Genomic DNA, 19,632 nt, shown 5'->3' with positions numbered 1-19,632 from the left:
TGTCATCAGTTTCGGATTTATTAAATTGTATAACAGTGCAAAATATTGATCATTTGTAGTGGTGTTTCTTGAACTATTTGGAAAAAAAGTTAAAAAAAAATAACAAAAAACTTGTCGAAAAATAATAAACAACTAATTCAATTATAAATACAGATTTCTACACATAGAAGTAATCATCAACTTAAAGTGCCCTCTTTTGGGATTGTAATAGAGATCCATCTGAATTCATTAACTTAATTCTAAACATTTCTTCACAAAAAAAGAAATCTTTAACATTAATATGGAACATGTCCACAAAAAAATCTAGCTGTCAACACTGAATATTGTATTGTTGCATTTCTTTTCACAGTTTATGAACTTACATTGAAGTATTATTCAATAAATATATTCATAAAGGATTTTTGAATGGTTGCTATTTTTAGAGTATTTCTAAAAAAAATCTCACGTACCCCTTGGCATACGTTCAAATACCCCCAGGGGTACGCGTACCCCCATTTGAGAACCACTGGTACAAGTGATAGCAAAGAAACGGTTAGTGAAATAAATAATAATATAGAAATGACAATGAGCCTTTTTACACTACATACTCCGGATACATATTCAGATCTTTCTTTTCTCCATTTAGGCAGTCCCTCCAGGAATTAGACAAAATATTTCCGTTTTCACCTCGCAAAGAGGCAGCGTTTACAGTGCATAAAAGTTAGTGTTCAAAAACAAGAAAAAAAAAAATACAGAAATGAAGGGTATTTTATTTGAACTAAGCAAAATGATCTGCCAGTAGAACAAAACATTTGGCTTGTCAAGACTTTCCAAAACAATCAATCAATAGATAAATCAATGTTTATTTATATAGCCCTAAATCACATGTGTCTCAAAGGGGTGAACAAGCCACAACGACATCCGTGGTACAGAACCCACATCAGGGCAAGGAAAAACTCACCCAAGTGGGACGTAGGTGACAATGACTCTGAGAAACCTTGGAGAGGACCGCAAATGAGACCGAAAGCAATGGATGTCGAGCGGGTCTAACATGATATTGTGAAAGTCCAGTCTATAGTGGATCTAACATAACAGTGAGAGTCCAGTCCGTAGTGGATTTAACATAATATTGAGAGTCCAGTCCAAAGTGGATCTAACGTAACAGTGAGAGTTAGATCCACTACGGAAATAAGAAATGATTACTTTAAATAGTAGTTTATACTTTGTGAGTGTTGATGACACAGCTTTGCCACAGTTGATCTTCTAGTTTCAAGCATGTTTTAGGTCATAAAATATCAGCAACAACCTGTAATATCTTACTGAGATCATTTAGGACCAAAACCCTTAAAACAAGTAAAACACTAACATAAAATCTGCTTAGTGAGAAGAAGTATCTTATCAGACAAAAAATAAGAAAATATTATTTAAGATATTTAATCTTACTTTGATTTCAGTTTTTGCACTGTACAGGTTAGAGATGTTGGAGTGTGATGATAAGCTCTCATCGTCTCTCGGTATATTAACCACACCCACTAAATTTCAAAAGGAAAAAATGTTTCCATATATAAGACGCACCGGACTATAAACCACAAATATATATGTTGTGAAATGAGTTATTTACACAGAAATATTTATTTACATACCTTAATTGTTTCCAAACGCTGTCTGTAACAAGGCAGTAGAACGGCTGACCAGACAAAACAGAAGTCATCATTATGGACATAAACCAAACGGACTCAATAACTCCACGGTGACGTTTTGGTGAATTTACTGAGGAACAATACAAAAAGTTCAAACTGAGTCATACCAAAGACTATAAAAATGGGAGCCATTACCTCCCTGCTTGGCACTCAGCATCAAGGGTTGGAATTGGGGGTTAAATCCCCAAAAATTATTCCTGGCCGCAGCCACCGCTGCTGCTCACTGCTCCCCTCACCGCCTAGGGGGTGATTAAGGGTGAAGGGTCAAAATGCAGAGAATCATTTTGCCACATCTAGTGTGTGTGTGTGACAATCATTGGTACTTTAACTTAAAGTTGATTATTAAATATGTTTAATATTTTATTGTAATTAAATGTAATCAATTAAAAGAGTTATGGAATAATTTTCATGTCAGGATGTTTATTTTGTTTAAAAAGTACCATATTTCCTTGAATTGCCGCAGGGCATCTAGTATGCGCCTGCCTTGAATTACCGCCTGGTCACGAGTGACACTTCCCGTCATTATTTTCAAAATGGAAGAGGCTGATTTCAATACCGGTAATTTGAAATCGCATAAAGGGAAGAAGATTAAGAGCTATTCAGTAGGATTTAAGGTCCAAGCTTACATCACACTCAAATTTTTACTGCATGCCTTTGGTTAGTGTTGAAGCGAGAAGAGGTTTTAAAATAATTAGCGCATGCTTACTTTTACCGCATGCCTTTGGTAAGCGCAGGAGTGAGAAGAGGTTTTAAATTAATTAGCGCCCCGACGGTAACTCAAGGAAATACGGTAGTGCATTTTCTAATTAATTTTGTTTGTTTAAACCTAAAAATTCTGAATTTTGATACCTGGCACCATCTTGAAAGTAGGCTAATATCTCTTATATTGGCATGTTAATGTTAGCCTGCTAACATTTTATGCTAGCCATCTAACTAATTTCGGCACCATGTTAGAAGAATGCTAGTTTTGTCGTAGGTCATCATGCTAACATTAGCATAATAAGATTTTATAATAACTTTGTAACTAATTTTGTTTTGTTTAATCCCAAAAATTATGAATTTTGATACCTGCAACCATCTTGGAAGGAGAAGAGGTTTTAAAATAATTAGCGCATGCTTACTTTTACCGCACGCCTTTGGTAAGCGCAGGAGTAAGAAGAGGTTTTAAATTATTTAGCGCCCTGGCGGCAATTCAAGGAAATACAGTATTTTATACCATAAAACACTTTTTCCGCAACTTTCTGAAAAAGCTGCCACAAATGGAGATATTTTCGTCCACGTAAAGAATCCTGGAGGCGACGTTGGCGGTCATGTTTTTGTGTCGGAGGAGCGTAAAGCAGCCGTTACTGACGAGGGGTGTGTCTCTTTCAGGTGTACGACGCACCTGTCATCCACAGCGTGGAACACAAGCACCTGCTGGCTCGCCGCCAGTACAACCAGATCCCCACCATGGTGACGCAGGCGCCCAAAGCCACCATCGCCAAGTACGGCAAGTTGTTTGCGTCGGGGCGCATTAAAGGGAAGACCAACTGACAGCCCCGCCGTGAGTCCTTGACCACATACATGATCTTCTCACCGCTAAGTCTATGGCTACTTTTTCAAAAAATGTGCGGCCAGCTCGAAGTATATTTCATTTTGAGCCCCCCCTCAGTTACAACTTCTTTCACACTTTTTTAAATCAACTTGCATATATCTAGTGCTTACTTTGTACGAAAACAAATTACCGAGCAAGAAAGTGTGCAATTATTTATTTTTGTAGTACAAAATAACACATTTAAAATAAATAAAGCTGGATATCTTCACTGAGCAGGATTCACTTATTATTGTGTGAACGCTCCAAAGCCTTCACACATATGCTTTTTCATATTATTCTCCCGATTTTGGCGCGCTCTACCTTCCACATTTGTCACCCGATTCAAGCCGGTCCAACTTCAAACGGTTCAGCCTATTCGGGAATAGTGGGCTTTCCCTTGAAAAAAAATCCCAGATTTCCCAGAAATCCAGGTTTTCCAGGACATGTTTTCCATTCAAAATGAATTGGCTATTTTTCAAACTTTCACTATTTCCACATTTTTCAGCCGATTCAAGCCGTTCCAACTTTAAACTGTTCAGCCTATTCGGGAATCGCAGGCTTTTCCTAGAGAAATTCCAAAAATTACCAGAATTCCAGGTTTTCCAGGACATGTTTCTCATTCAAAATTAATTGGCCATTTTTCAAACTTTCCCTATTTCCACATTTTTCAGCCGAGTCAAGCCGTTCCAACTTCAAACTGTTCAGCCTATTCAGGAATCGCGGGCTTTCCCCTGACAAATTCCAAAAATTCCCAGGTTTCCAAAAATTCCAGGTTTTCTAGGACATGTTTCCCATTCAAAATGAATTGGCCATTTTTCAAACTTTTACTATTTCCACATTTTTCAGCCGATTCAAGCCGTTCCAACTTCAAACTGTTCAGCCTATTTGGGAATGGCAGGTTTTCCCTTGACAAAATCCCCAAATTCCCGGATTTCCAAGAATTCCAGATTTTCCAGGACATGTTTCCCATCCTTCCATCCATCCATTTTCTACCGCTTGTCCCTTTTGGGGTTGCGGGGGGTCGCTGGCGCCTATCTCGGAAAGCGGCGTACACCCTGGACAAGTTGCCACCCCATCGCACGGCCAACACAAATAGACAGACAACTTTCACACTCACATTCAAAATGAATTGGCCATTTTTCAAACTTTCACTATTTCCACATTTTTCAGCCGATTCAAGCCGTTCCAACTTTAAACTGTTCACCCTATTCTGGAATCGCAGGCTTTTCCTTGACAAATTCCAAAAATTCCCAGATTTCCCACAATTCCAGGTTTTCCAGGACATGTTTTCCATTCAAAATTAATTGGCCATTTTTCAAACTTTCACTATTTCCACATTTTTCAGCCGATTCAAGCCGTTCCAACTTCAAACTGTTCAGCCTATTTGGGCATTGTGGGCTTTCCCTTGACAAATTCCAAAAATTCCCCGATTTCACAGAATTCCAGGTTTTCCAGGACATTTTTCCCATTCAAAATTGTTAATTGTCCATTTTTCAAACTTTCACTATTTCCACATTTTTCAGCCGTTTCAAGCAGTTCCAACTCCAAAATGTTCAGCCTATTTGGGAATAGCGGGCTTTCTCTTGACAAATTCCAAAAATTCCCAGATTTCTAAGAATTCCAGGTTTTCCAGGACATGTTTCCCATCCATCCATCTATTTTCTACCGCTTGTCCCTTTTGGGGTCGGGGTGGGTCTCTGACGCCTATCTCAGCTGCATTCGGGCGGAAGGCGGGGTACACCCTGGACAAGTTGCCACCTCATCGCAGGGCCAACACAGATAGACAACATTCACACTCGCATTCAAAATTAATTGGCCATTTTTCAAACTTTCACTATTTCCACATTTTTCAGCCGATTCAAGCCGTTCCAACTTCAAATCACGGGCTTTCCCTTGACAAATTCCAAAAAATCCCAGATTTCCAGGTTTTCCAGGACATGTTTTCCATTCAAAATTAATTTGCCATTTTTCAAACTTTCACTATTTCCACATTTTTCAGCCGATTCAAGCCGTTCCAACTTTAAACTGTTCAGCCTATTTGGGAATCGCTGGCTTTCCCTTGACAAATTCCAAAAATTCCCAGATTTCACAGAATTCCAGGTTTTCCAGGACATTTTTCCCATTCAAAATTAATTGGGCATTTTTCAAACTTACATTATTTCCACATTTTTCAGCCGTTTCAAGCAGTTCCAACTTCAAACTGTTCAGCCTATTCGGGAATAGCGGGCTTTCCCTTGACAAATTCCAAACATTCCCAGATTTCTAAAAATTCCAGGTTTTCCAGGACATGTTTCCCATCCATCCATCCATTTTGTACCGCTTGTCCCTTTCCCAGTATTCTTCTTCCTCCAAACACGACAAGTTGAGTTTATACCAAAAAGTTCTATTTTGGTTTCATCTGACCACATGACATTCTCCCAATCCTCTGCTGTATCATCCATGTATCCATTTTGGTATAAACTCAACTTGTCGTGTTTGGAGGAAGAAGAATACTGAGTTGCACCCCAAGAACACCATACCTACTGTGAAGCATGGGGGTGGAAACATCATGCTTTGGGGCTGTTTTTCTGCTAAGGGGACAGGACGATTGATCCGTGTTAAGGAAAGAATGAATGGGGCCATGTATCGTGAGATTTTGAGCCAAAGCCTCTTTCCATCAGTGAAAGCTTTGAATGGTTGACCAAATACTTATTTTCCACCATAATTTACAAATAAATTATTTTAAATTCCTAAAATGTGAATTCCTGGATTTTTTTTCACATTCTGTCTCTCACAGTTGAAGTGTACCTATGATGAAAATTACAGACCTCTGTCATCATTTTAAGTGGGAGAACTTGCACAATCGGTGGCTGACTAAATACTTTTTTGCCCCACTGTATATAAGGTGCTTGATTTTTTTTGCGGCTCCAGACAGATTTTTGGGGGGTATTTTTGGTCCAATGTGGCTCTTTCGCCGTTTTGGGTTGCCGACCCCAGTCTTCGCTGAAAGTAATACAAGTGCAGGCAAATAGTAGCGGGGCTGAATCATGCAACAAGAGTGAGGAACTTCAAGTTTTGTTTAAAAGTGAAGAAGCAGGAATGCGATTTGGAGCTGGCAATCCCTGAAGGAATTCCAGATGATCCCAGGGTCGGACATCAATCCCTTGGGAGATAGGATTATCAACACCTTCTTCCATGAAGTGTGAGTTGTGCTCGCTATAAGATGTGTTTATTGCTGCTAAGGTTTTACTACTGACATATAAAATATTCAACGGATGATTGTATTGTACCATATGTACCAGCCGGAAATCTGTGTTCTAAGAACTCCGGCTTATTAGTGACTCCCAGAGCCCCAAAAACTCTATAAACCAGGGGTCACCAACCTTTTAGAAACCAAGAGCTACTTCTTGGGTACTGATTAATGCGAAGGGCTACCAGTTTGATACACACTTAAATAAATTGCCAGAAATAGCCAATTTCCTCAATTTACCTTTAATAAATAAATCTATATATATAAAAAAAATGGGTATTTCTGTCTGTCATTCCGTCGTACATTTTTTTTCCTTTTACGGAAGGTTTTTTGTAGAGAATAAATTATTAAAAAAACACTTAATTGAACGGTTTAAAAGAGGAGAAAACACGAAAATAATGACAATTAAATTGTGAAACATAGTTTATCTTCAATTTTGACTCTTTAAAATTCAAAATTCAACCGAAAAAAATGAAGAGAAAAACTAGCTAATTTGAATCTTTTTGAAAAAATTAAAAAAATAATTTATGGAACATTATTAGTAATTTTTCCTGATTAAGATTAATTTTAGAATTTAGAACATGTTTTAAATAGGTTGAAAATCCAATCTGCACTTTGTTAAAATATATATCACTAATTGGACCAAGCTATATTTCTAACAAAGACAAATAATTATTTCTTTTAGATTTTCCAGAACAAAAATTTTAAAAGAAATTCTAAAGACTTTGAAATAAGATTTAAATTTGATTCTAAAGATTTTCTAGATTTGCCAGAATAGATTTTTTTACTTTTAATAATAATAAGTTTGAAGAAATATTTCACAAATATTCTTCGTCGAAAAAACAGAAGCTAAAATGAAGAATTAAATTAAAATGTATTGATTATTCTTTACAATAAACAAAAAAATAATTTACTTGAACATTGATTTAAATGGTCAGGAATGAAAAGGAAGGAATTTAAAATATAAAATAGTACATGTGTTTAAAAATCTTAAAATCATTTTTAAGGTTGTATTTTTTGTCTAAAATTGTCTTTCTGAAAGTTATGAAAAGCAAACTAAAAAATTAAATATAAATTTATTTGAACAAGTGAAGACCAAGTCTTTAAAATATTTTCTTGGATTTTCAAATTCTATTTGAGTTTTGTCTCTCTTAGAATTAAAAATGTTGAGCAAAGCGAGACCAGCTTGCTGGTAAATAAATAACATTAAAAAAATAGAGGCAGCTCACTGGTAAGTGCTGCTATTTGAGCTATTTTTGGAACAGGCCAGCGGGCGACTCATCTGGTCCTTACGGGCTTCCTGGTGCCCGCGGGCACCGCGTTGGTGACCCCTGCTATAGACTATAGTCTCTATAGACAGGGCTATAGAGCATTTACTATTCAGGCTCCAGTACTCTTGAATGTTCGACCAGTAACAGTTCGAGATGCTACCTCAGTAGAAGCATTAAAGTCCCATTTTAAAACTCATTTGTATACTCTTGCCTTTAAATAGACCCCCCCTTTAAGATCGGTTGATCTGCCGTCCCTCTTTTCTGCTCTGCCCTCCTCTCTTGCATGGAGAGGTTATCAGGTGGCCACAGATCAGCATTTCCATGGAGGATAGGCTAGCTGCTCCAAGTCTGGACACGGGATGAACCACTCCTCTTTGCATAAGTGGCTGACTTGTCTCCACCCATGATGATCCCCTGCTGGCCCCACTATGGACTGAACTCTCACACTAGAGGTTTGAGTGTGAGTGAAGAGGTAGGGGAAAGAAAAAAAAAAAACGCACAATCTCCCACCGAACACCTGGTTCCTAATTGGAGATGTGACATTTGTGCACGAAGCAAGTCTTTTTAACGTAAAGAACTGATTCCTAATTGGAGATGTGACATTTGTGAACGAAGCGAGTCTTTTTAACGTAAAGAACCGATTTGCGCATGCAAATTGGGATTTACCCGACTGGCAAATGGACAAGAAACAAAGAAAAGAAAGAAAAATCAGCATTTGGATTCACTTTTTAAAATCAAATTTACTCTAATATTCACATTTTTTTATACACACATTTTTATTACGGCAAATTCTTATTTTATTTTTATTTAAAAAAAAAAAAAATATATATATATATATATATATATATATATATGTAGGTGTGGGAAAAATCACAAGACTACTTCATCTCTAGAGAACTGTTTCATGAGGGGTTCCCTCTATCGTCAGATTTTATATATACACAATTACAATGATTGTTTCTTCAGTAAACTCACAATAAAATTAAAGTGCAAATGAAATACAGATTCACCATTTTAGTCATATTTTTGGCGTTTAAGATACGTCTGTGATTTTAGCTCGTGTTTATTTGCTATTGTCATTACTGCCACAAGTGGTGGAAAAGTGTATTACAAACTGAGTGCGGCCCACGGCTGACAAATATATTTTCTGGCCGCCCCTTAGCCCAAAAATGGTTAGTAAACACTGCACTACACAATACTAAAACACACATTATTGCTAATAATAAACATTTATTGGTGTTAGTGTGACGTCATCCCCCAAAGCTGCCTTTATTCCGAAGGTGAAATGTGGAAATAAGAGGAGAAAACCTTTGGCCGAAGCATGAAGGCGCCATCCTGCCCAGACTCGCTGCACTGACACAAAGTGTCCACTAGAGGGCAGCAAACGCCCTGAAGTGTAACTTACTCGAGCCAAATGACATTTTACTGTAGTTATCATCGTCATTATCGTTCTAACCGTAGTAAAAACGTAACTGGCATATATCAAGTTTGTCACGACAGGGCAGAAGCTTGTTTTTACAGACTAAACCGTGTGTTATGTTTTTGCTACTGCCTATTTTAGGATACATTTTTAGTTTCATAGGATAGGTTGATTGGCAACACTAAATTGGCCCTAGTGTGTGAATGTGAGTGTGAATGTTGTCTGTCTATCTGTGTTGGCCCTGCGATGAGGTGGCGACTTGTCCAGTGTGTACCCCGCCTTCCGCCCGATTGTAGCTGAGATAGGCGCCAGCGCCCCCCGCGACCCCGTAAGGGAGAAAGCGGTAGAAAATGGATGGATGGATGGATAGAAAGCCTTACTGTAAAATAAATCATTAGCATTAACTGAACAATATTACAATTTATTAAAAAAAATCACAGATTGTTTTAATTATGTAAAATATTAAGAGGATTTCTTAATGAGTATTTAAATTGTATTAATTAATAAGTACAAACCCCAAAACCAGTGAGGTTGGCACATTTTGTAAATGGTAAATAAAAACAGAATACAATGATTTGCCCAAAAAATTCCACCTATATTTAATTGATTAGACTGCAAATACAAGAACCCATCCATCCATTTTCTACCGCTTATTCCCTTTCGGGGTCGCGGGGGGCGCTGGCGCCTATCTCAGCTACAATCGGGCGGAAGGCAGGGTACACCCTGGACAAGTCGCCACCTCATCGCAGGGCCAACACAGATAGACAGACAACATTCACACTCACTAACATTCAAACTGTAAAACTTAATTTTTTTGCAAATATTAGAACATTTGGAATTCGATGCCTGCAACATGTTGCAAAAAAGCTGGCACAAGTGGCAAAAACGACTGAAAAGGTTGAGGAATGCTCGTGTTCTGCCCTCACTGAATGTGTTGAGGTTACACAGCTTGGCAGACAGCTAACAACCAATCCAGGACATTCTAATAAAGTTCCAAAGCAGATGAATCCATTTTGGCTCTTTATTGTTGTTGATCTTGCACTGGATTTTTATTATTATTATTATTATTATTCTTGTAAAACTGAAATACACACAATGACAATGTATAAGCTGTATGATTCAATTAACAAACTGAAATGTAATACACAATATGTAAACATTAGCTTTACACAAATATACAGCATTATTACCAAACAAATACTGCCGAGTGTTGAAACTATTTCGATGTTGGAAATACGGGAACGGCAGCCATTTTGAATCCTCAAACATTCATTAAAATAGTGCACAAAAATCGTTTTTCAATACACATCTTACTATCAAATTTAGCCTCTTTCCACCTTAGCATTGAGTTACATAAACAAGTTAAACAGTTTACTTATAGACTTATATTTTCCAAGGCTTGTAAGAGTTAACACAACTCGTCTACTTCTCATTATTTTATGAACTGAACTAACATCGTAAACCGGAAGTGTCCAAACTAAACCGGAAGTGCCAAACTATTGACGTGCAGCATTTCCCATCGCCACAAGGTGTCAGTAATGGTCCACAATCAAACGGGCATAACAGCTCGTCAAACACTTATTTGGAACATCCCACGGGTGACCAGGCTGATTGGGAATAAAATCAGCTTCTAGCAGTTCTAAAATCAACTTAGTTTTTGTCCTGATTAGGAGGAATGTTTTGACGGTGGAACGGTTGAAGTGGGTTGAAAAATGTGGGAGAAGTAGTCGCCAGAAAAAAAAGAGTGGAAATAGGGCTTTGGAAAAAGCAGCAGTTCTGGAAACCCTGGAATTTTTTTGAACTTGGAAAAATGATAGTTTGAATTTCTAGGATGGTGGAATCTGTTGAAGGTGGAATGGTTTGAATCGGGTGAAGAATGTGGGAATAGGGGAAGTTTGAAAAATGGCCAATTCATTTTAAATGGGGAAAATGCAAAAAAAAAAAAAAAAAACGGAATTATGGGAAATCCGGGATTTTTTTTTTAATTATTGAAGAACAGCACACAATTCCTGAACAGGCTGAATATTTTTGAAGTTGGAACAGTTTTAATCAAATGAAACATTTGGGAATTGTGGAACTTTGAAGAATGTCAGATTGATTTCAATGGGAATTTCAGAAAAAAATTTGGAATTTCGGGAAAAGCGAGAATTTATTTGAAAATGGTAAATGGTAGGGGCGGCATAGCTCGGTTGGTAGAGTGGCCGTGCCAGCAACTTGAGGGTTGCAGGTTCGATTCCCGCTTCCGCCATCCTAGTCACTGCCGTTGTGTCCTTGGGCAAGACACTTTACCCACCTGCTCCCAGTGCCACCCACACTGGTTTAAATGTAACTTAGATATTGGGTTTCACTATGTAAAGTGCTTTGATTAGATTAGATAGTACTTTATTTATTCCGTCAAGAAAGTTCCTTCAGGAAAATTAAAATGTTCAGCACAATCCCATTCAAGTTTAGACAAACATTACAGGGAGACAGAACAGGATTCGCTGACGGGTCTGCCGGCTTCCAGCGCCCCTTACAAAAAAAGATGAGATACAGGTAAACAAGGGGGGGGGAATGGGAGAAAAAAATAGAAGATTAAAATAAAATAAAATAAAAATCGGTCACTAGAGAAAAGCGCTATATAAATATAATTCACTTCACACTTCACTAAAGAAAACTTAAATGGTCTAAACGAGTGTTAGAATTTTTCAAATTGGGCGAGGAATGTTGAAGGAGTATCGTGTTGAATTGAGAAATGGTATTAAGAAATTCCTGGATATTCGGGAAAACCGTGAATTTTTCAAGTTCAAAAAACAACTTTGTTTTTTCTCCTGATTAAGAGGAATGTGTTGATGGTAAAATGATTGAAGTGGGTTGAAAAATGTGGGAGGAGTAGTCGCCAGAAAAAATGGGGTTTTGGAAAAGCAGGAATTCTGGAAAATCCTGGAATTTTTTAGAACTTGGGAAAAATGATAGTGTTACGCCTATTCGGCATTGTGATGCCGAATTGTTCCTTCGAGGATGCGTCAAATTACAACACGGCAAAAGGTATGAACTAATGATTTATTTAACAAAAGGTGCTGGAGAACAAAAATACTGGAGCTAAGAAAATGCAAACCAAATACACTAGCATGAACGCTGGGATAAACAAATAGTAAACTAAACTGGCACATAGGCACACAAAGGGGAAAACAAAACACTTAGCATGAGAGCTAAGAATGAATAAAATTGCGCAGCTTGAGAGCTCGCCAGAATAACACAGAAATTGCATGTAAGCAAAAGGACTCTAGATTGTTGTGTATGAACAATCTAGAGTCCCAGGCAGAAGAATGAAAAGAGGAAGGGTTGCAAAGGGAAGGTGATTATTTGTAGCAGGTGTGCGGTACCGTGAGTAGCAGGTGAACTAATGAGTGACCGTGGTGACGGGGAACAAACAGGAAATAAGAGGTAGAATGACGGAGTGATACAACAATGGAAACAATAATAGGAGAAAATCCGAGTACGGATCTTAACAGATAGTTTGAATTTCCAGGATGGTGGAATGGTTTGAATCGATGGAAAAATGTGGAAATGGTGGATGTTTGGAAAATGGTCTGTTCATTTTGAATGGGAAAACTGTCCCGGAAAATCCGGGAATTTTTGAAAATTTGTCAAGGTAAAGCCCGCGATTCCCGAATAGGCTGTACAGTTTGAAGTTGGAACGATTTGAATCGGCTGACAAATGTGGAAAGTAGAGCCAAAATCTGGAGGAGAAGAAGAAATCGAATAAATAGATGAATTTTGGGGTAGAAAACCACACATGTGAATGTTTTGGCAGAAAACTGTCTCAATAAGTCTTTTTTATCCGCCCATACTGATAATTATTGATATATTTTTCAATGACCTATGGAAATTAAGAAAAACATACCAATGGAACCTTCCTGCGTTGCTAGGTTACCAGAGAGCGAGTGCCTTCCTTCATGCAACCGAGCTGGCTTGCATACACATTTTTCATTCACGTCGATACCGTGTCTATCGCCATATTCGCTGATATCCTTTTATTGGCCGAGCCCTCATGTTGACATGCTGCAGGCCCGCACGTGTCTACTGTACCAGCGGCCCCAAGTGTTGAGTCAGCAGAAACGCGAGGCAGACTGAGCCAAATGTAAAACACATCTTGATCCAATAAGGCGGCAATGTTAATAAAATCATAAAAATAAAAAAAAATCACATCTGGAAAATGCAGTAAAGCGACCACAGGCTGAGAACCCACACACTGAACAATCCTCATCATCATCATCCTGTGCTTCCAGCAGAACACTTTGAAGACTTTTTTTTTCAACACTTTGTTGTAATTCCACATACTGTACTCTGCTTGCAAAGTAAAATTCATCACACTTTCCACTGCACGTCCTCACATCTGCACGCAATCATGTTCCATGTCCTCCATGTTGACCTAAACTACACCAAAGTAATCACGTAAAAATATTGTATTCAAGTCAATCGTTTGAAATATATAAATATTGTTATTTAGTCTTTATTTACATTTAAATAAATGACATAAATGTATTTAATTATAAAAAATATAATTTATATATTTTGTCTAAACATAAAAAATATAAAATTACATATAAAGTAGTTAAGATTGAAGTAAACATAAATAGTAAGTATAAAACAAAGTAATTAAGTAATCGTTACAAATAGGTTTATATTTAAAAAATACACTTTTTTCTTTATTTATATTTGAATGGATTATATAAATGTCTTTTATCTAAAATATATATTTTATTTCAATTTTTACAAAAATATAAAAAACATGTAATAAAATAAATACAAGTATGTATTAATATTAAAAAATTATAAATTATAATTAATAAAGATTAACACCATCCATCCATTGTCGTCCGCTTATCCGAGTTGGGAAGACTAATTCTCCCGGCTGGCCTGGGAACGCCTCGGGATCCCCCGGGAAGAGCTGGACGAAGTGGCTGGGGAGAGGAAAGTCTGGGCTTCCCTGCTTAGGCTGCTGCCCCCGCGACCCGACCTCGGAAAAAGATTAAGACATTGAGGTAAAATATGAATTAGTATTATTTAATATGAATTATATATAAAAACATATAATCACAAAATTAACTTTTTACATTTTTTTTATTTATATTTAAATAGTAAACTATCTTATATATTTGTGATCCCAAAAAGGACAAGCGGTATAAAATGGATGGATGGATGTTAAAATATAAAAAATTATATAGATATATAAAAAAAACAATTTCTACGAAATAATTACAGATAAAACCATATTGATGTAAGATATACATATTAGATGTAAAATAAAGTAATTCATCCATCCATTTTCTACCGCTTATTCCCTTTCGGGGTCGCGGGGGGCGCTGGCGCCTATCTCAGCTACAATCGGGCGGAAGGCAGGGTACACCCTGGACAAGTCGCCACCTCATCGCAGGGCCAACACAGATAGACAGACAACATTCACACTCACATTCACACACTAGGGCAAATTTAGTGTTGCCAATTAACCTATCCCCAGGTGCATGTCTTTCAGTAATAAGTAAAAAATATTTATTATTTATGTTTAACTAATTATATGAATTTATTTTTAATTAAAATATACTTTTAAATATAATAATTTTTTAAATTATATACAAATATTACGAGAATAATCCATAAGTATTATAAAGATCAAACCATGCTAAGGTAAGATATAAATATAAAAAAAATAACATAATTAAGTAATAATTATGTACAAATAATAAAACATATTAAAACATTTTTATGTCGGTTTCATCAAATTACATACGTGTATCTATACTTCAAATATATTTTATATATATTTTTTAAATATAAAAAACTACATACAAATATGACAAAACTAATTTATAAGTAAAAAAATAAAGATAAAAACATATTCAGGTAAGATATAAATAGTAAATATAAAATAAAGTGATTAAGTAATAATTATATATAAATATAATTTAAAAATATTGTAATTTTCTTATTGATATTTAAAAGAATTATACAATATATAAATAAAAATACAACCTTATTGGGGTAAGATATGAATAGTAAATACAAAATAAAGTAATTAGGTAATAATTATATATGAATATATAAATAAAAACAACAAATGTTATTCTTTATGTATGTTTAAATAAATCATATAAATGTATTTGTTACAAAAAATACATTAATTTTTTTTAACAATAAAAAATTATATACAAATATTACAAAAGTAATGTATGAGTAAAAAAATTAAGATAAAAACATATTTAGGTAAGATATAAAAAGTAAATATAAAATAAAGTGATTAAGCAATAATTACATATAAATATTTAAAAATATTTTAATTTTCTTATTGATATTTAAAAGAATTATACAATATATAAATAAAAATACAAACTTATTGGGGTAGGATATGAATAGTAAATACAAAAAGTAATTAGGTAATAATTATATATGAATATATAAATAAAAACAACAAATGTTATTCTTTATGTATGTTTAAATAAATCATATAAATGTATTTGTTACAAAAAATACATTTATATTTTTAACTATAAAAAATTATATACAAATATTACAAAACTAATTTATAAGTAAAAAATAAAGATGAAAACATATTTAGGTAAAATATAAATAGTAAATATAAAATAAAGTGATTAAGAAATAATTATATATCAATATTTTAAAATATTTTAATTTTTTATAGATATTTAAATGAATAAATATACTTAAATTTAAAATATATGTTATATATTCCTTTAAAAACATCAACAACATGTAAAATGATATGTAAATATTAAAATAATCTGTTATGGGTAATAAATAAAGACAAAGCCTGTGTGGGCGTCTGTGGGCCGCCTTTGAAGAAAAACTGGAAAAAGAAGAAACGTCATGCAATGTTGAAAGCTGTGAATGTTCTCACTAAAAAGGAGGAGGAGTTCCTCAGAACATCACGTGGTTGCTGTGAAGGACCTCAGTTTGGGCGTTTGTCAGTCTTTAAATCTTCTGTTGGACTTTTCTTTGGGTGTTCTGGGTTGGCCAAAGACTGGGTGATGATGGACGGGTGCATGAAATCATCCAGTGCAATATGTCCCTCTTCCATCTGAAGCTCCTCATCTGCTTGCAGTTCTTGGACAGCCCGTGTGTGGCATGAACTCATCCTGGCTTCATGGAGCTCCTCTCTTGTGGTCTCCAGCTGCATTTCTTGGAGAGGCTGCGGGCTTCTCTGTGGCGTGCAGGACTCGGCCGCACTCGCCGGTGGACCGCCAGAACAAAACCTCCTGCTGGCGGCTGGCCTGAGGTTTTCCTCAACACGGAAGAGAGAAACGTTGCGGGAAAGTTGTGGAGCCACAGACGTCGTCAGGAGATACGGGCTCCTGGTGAGGAACCGTACTGTGGAGGTTTCCTGCGCTTTCATGTCTTGACTGGAACTTTGCTCAAGTATGAAGGACTTGCATATGAGGATGTGGGGCCTCAAGGGGCCTCCCCAACGAACATCGAGAAGGATCCTTTTCCAAAAACATCTGGAAGGGGCCTCTGATACAAACATCTAGAAGTGGCCTCCTCTACACACATCGAGAAGGGGCCTCTACAAATATCTATAAGGGGCCTCCTTCACAAATATCTATAAGGGGCCTCCTCTACATACATCGAGAAGGGGTGTCTTCCACAAACATCTCGAAGGGGCCTCCTCTACATACATCGAGAAGGTCTTTTCCACAAACATCTAGAAGGGGCGGCTTCACGGTGGCAGAGGGGTTAGTGCGTCTGCCTCACAATACGAAGTTCCTGCAGTCCTGGGTTCAAATCCAGGCTCGGGATCTTTCTGTGTGGAGTTTGCATGTTCTCCCCGTGAATGCGTGGGTTCCCTCCGGGTACTCCGGCATTCTCCCACTTCCAAAGACATGCACCTGGGGATAGGTTGATTGGCAACACTAAATTGGCCCTAGTGTGTGAATGATGTCTGTCTATCTGTGTTGGCCCTGCGATGAGGTGGCGACTTGTCCAGGGTGTACCCTGCCTTCCGCCCGATTGTAGCTGAGATAGGCGCCAGCGCCCCCCGCGACCCCGAAAGGGAATAAGCGGTAGAAAATGGATGGATGGATCTAGAAGGGGCCTCATCTACAAATATCTATAAGGGGCCTCCTCCACAAACATCTCGAAGGGGCCTCTTCTACAAATATCTATAAGGGGCCTCCTCAACAAACATCTCGAAGGGGCCTCCTCTCCATACATCGAGAAGGGGCCTCTGATACAAACATCTAGAAGGGGCCTCCTCCCCAAACATCTAGAAGGGCCACACCTTCAAAGTTCTACAAAGGGCCTCCTCCACAAACATCTAGAAGGATCCTTTTCCACAAACATCTGGAAGGGGTCCTCCTCCATAAACATCTCGATGGGGCTTCCTCTACAAACATCTAGAAGGGGCCTCATCCACAAACTCCTACATACATCTAGAAGGGGCCTCATCCACAAATATCTATAAGGGGCCTCCTCCCCAAACATCTAGAAGGGCCACACCTTCAAAGTTCTACAAAGGGCCTCCTCCACAAACATCTAGAAGGATCCTTTTCCACAAACATCTGGGAGGGGTCCTCCTCCACAAACATCTCGATGGGGCCTCCTCTAAAAACATCTAGAAGGGGCCTCACCTACAAACTTCTACATACATCTAGAAGGGGCCTCACCTACAAACTTCTACATACATCTAGAAGGGGCCTCATCCACAAAAATCTAGAAGGAGCCACCTCCACAAGCATCTCTTAGGGGCCTCACCTACAAACGTTTACAAAGGGCCTCCTTTACAAACATCTAGAAGGGGCCTCACCTACAAACTTCTACAAACATCTAGAAGGGGCCTCCTCCACAAACATCTAGAAGGGGCCTCCTCCACAAACATCTAGAAGGGGCCTCCTCCACAAACATCTAGAAGGGGCCTCCTCCACAAAAATCTAGAAGGGTCCCCCTCCACAATCATCTATAAGGGGCCTCACCTACAAACTTCTACAAACATCTAGAAGGGGCACCCTCCACAAACATCTAGAAGAGGCCTCCACAAAAATCTAGAAGGGGCCCCCACAACAAGCATCTATAATTGGCCTCACCTACACATTTCTACAAAAATCTAGAAGGGGCCCCCTCCACAAACATCTAAATGGGGCATCATCTACAAACAAAGAAGGGGCTTCCTATGCAAACATGTAGAAGGGGCCTCCTTCACACAAGGGGCCTCCTCCACAAACATCTGAAGGAGCCTCTTCCACAAGCATATACAAGGGGCCTCTTCCACAACCATCTAGAGGGGGCCTCCTCTACAAACATCTCGATGGGGCCTCCTCTAAAAACATCTAGAAGGGGCCTCACCTACAAGCTTCTACATACATCTAGAAGGGGCCTCATCCACAAAAATCTAGAAGGAGCCACCTCCACAAGCATCTATTAGGGGCCTCGCCTACAAACGTTTACAAAGGGCCTCCTTTACAAACATCTAGAAGGGTCCCCCTCCAAAAGCATCTATAATTGGCCTCACCTACAAACTTCCACAAACATCTAGAAGGGGCCTCCTCCACAAACATCTAGAAGGGTCCCCCTCCACAATCATCTATAAGGGGCCTCACCTACGAACTTCTACAAACATCTAGAAGGGGCCTCCTCCACAAACATCTAGAAGGGGCCTCAACAAAAATCTAGAAGGGGCCCCCACAACAAGCATCTATAATTGGCCTCACCTACAAATGTCTACAAAAATCTAGAAGGGCCCCCCTCCACAAACATCTAAATGGGGCATCTACAAACAAAGAAGGGGCTTCCTATGCAAACGTGTAGAAGGGGCTTCCTCCACATACATCTAGAAGGGCCACACCTTCAAAGTTCTACAAAGGGCCTCCTCCACAAACATCTAGAAGGATCCTTTTCCACAAACATCTGGGAGGGGTCCTCCTCCACAAACATCTCGATGGGGCCTCCTCCACAAACATCTAGAAGGGGCCTCACCTACAAACTTCTACATACATCTAGAAGGGGCCTCATCCACAAAAATCTAGAAGGAGCCACCTCCACAAGCATCTCTTAGGGGCCTCACCTACAAACGTTTACAAAGGGCCTCCTTTACAAACATCTAGAAGGGGCCTCACCTACAAACTTCTACAAACATCTAGAAGGGGCCTCCTCCACAAACATCTAGAAGGGGCCTCCTCCACAAAAATCTAGAAGGGTCCCCCTCCACAATCATCTATAAGGGGCCTCACCTACAAACTTCTACAAACATCTAGAAGGGGCATCCTCCACAAACATCTAGAATAGGCCTCCACAAAAATCTAGAAGGGGCCCCCACAACAAGCATCTATAATTGGCCTCACCTACACATTTCTACAAAAATCTAGAAGGGGCCCCCTCCACAAACATCTAAATGGGGCATCATCTATAAACAAAGAAGGGGCTTCTATGCAAACATGTAGAAGGGGCCTCCTTCACACAAGGGGCCT

At 38.1% G+C, this 19,632-nt stretch overlaps 1 protein-coding gene across 6 annotated transcripts in view; it reads left to right on the top strand.

The window, feature by feature from the left end:
• iqub (IQ motif and ubiquitin domain containing) overlaps positions 1-3,535 on the top strand; it is a 34,008-nt gene extending 30,473 nt beyond the window's left edge. For all 6 annotated transcript variants that reach the window (XM_061894361.1, XM_061894364.1, XM_061894363.1 and 3 more), the window contains one exon: positions 3,051-3,535. In XM_061894361.1, coding sequence (XP_061750345.1) covers positions 3,051-3,212 — 162 coding nt within the window. In that variant the 3' untranslated portion in view covers positions 3,213-3,535. The remainder of the gene's footprint in view (positions 1-3,050) is intronic.
• Positions 3,536-19,632: the final 16,097 nt, after the last annotated feature.

The sequence above is a fragment of the Nerophis ophidion genome, linkage group LG03 (assembly GCF_033978795.1).
Source record: "Nerophis ophidion isolate RoL-2023_Sa linkage group LG03, RoL_Noph_v1.0, whole genome shotgun sequence".
In the NCBI taxonomy this organism is placed as follows: domain Eukaryota; kingdom Metazoa; phylum Chordata; class Actinopteri; order Syngnathiformes; family Syngnathidae; genus Nerophis; species Nerophis ophidion.
The sequence above is the reverse complement of the archived record's forward strand: the minus strand, read 5'-3'. Positions and strand labels throughout refer to the sequence as shown.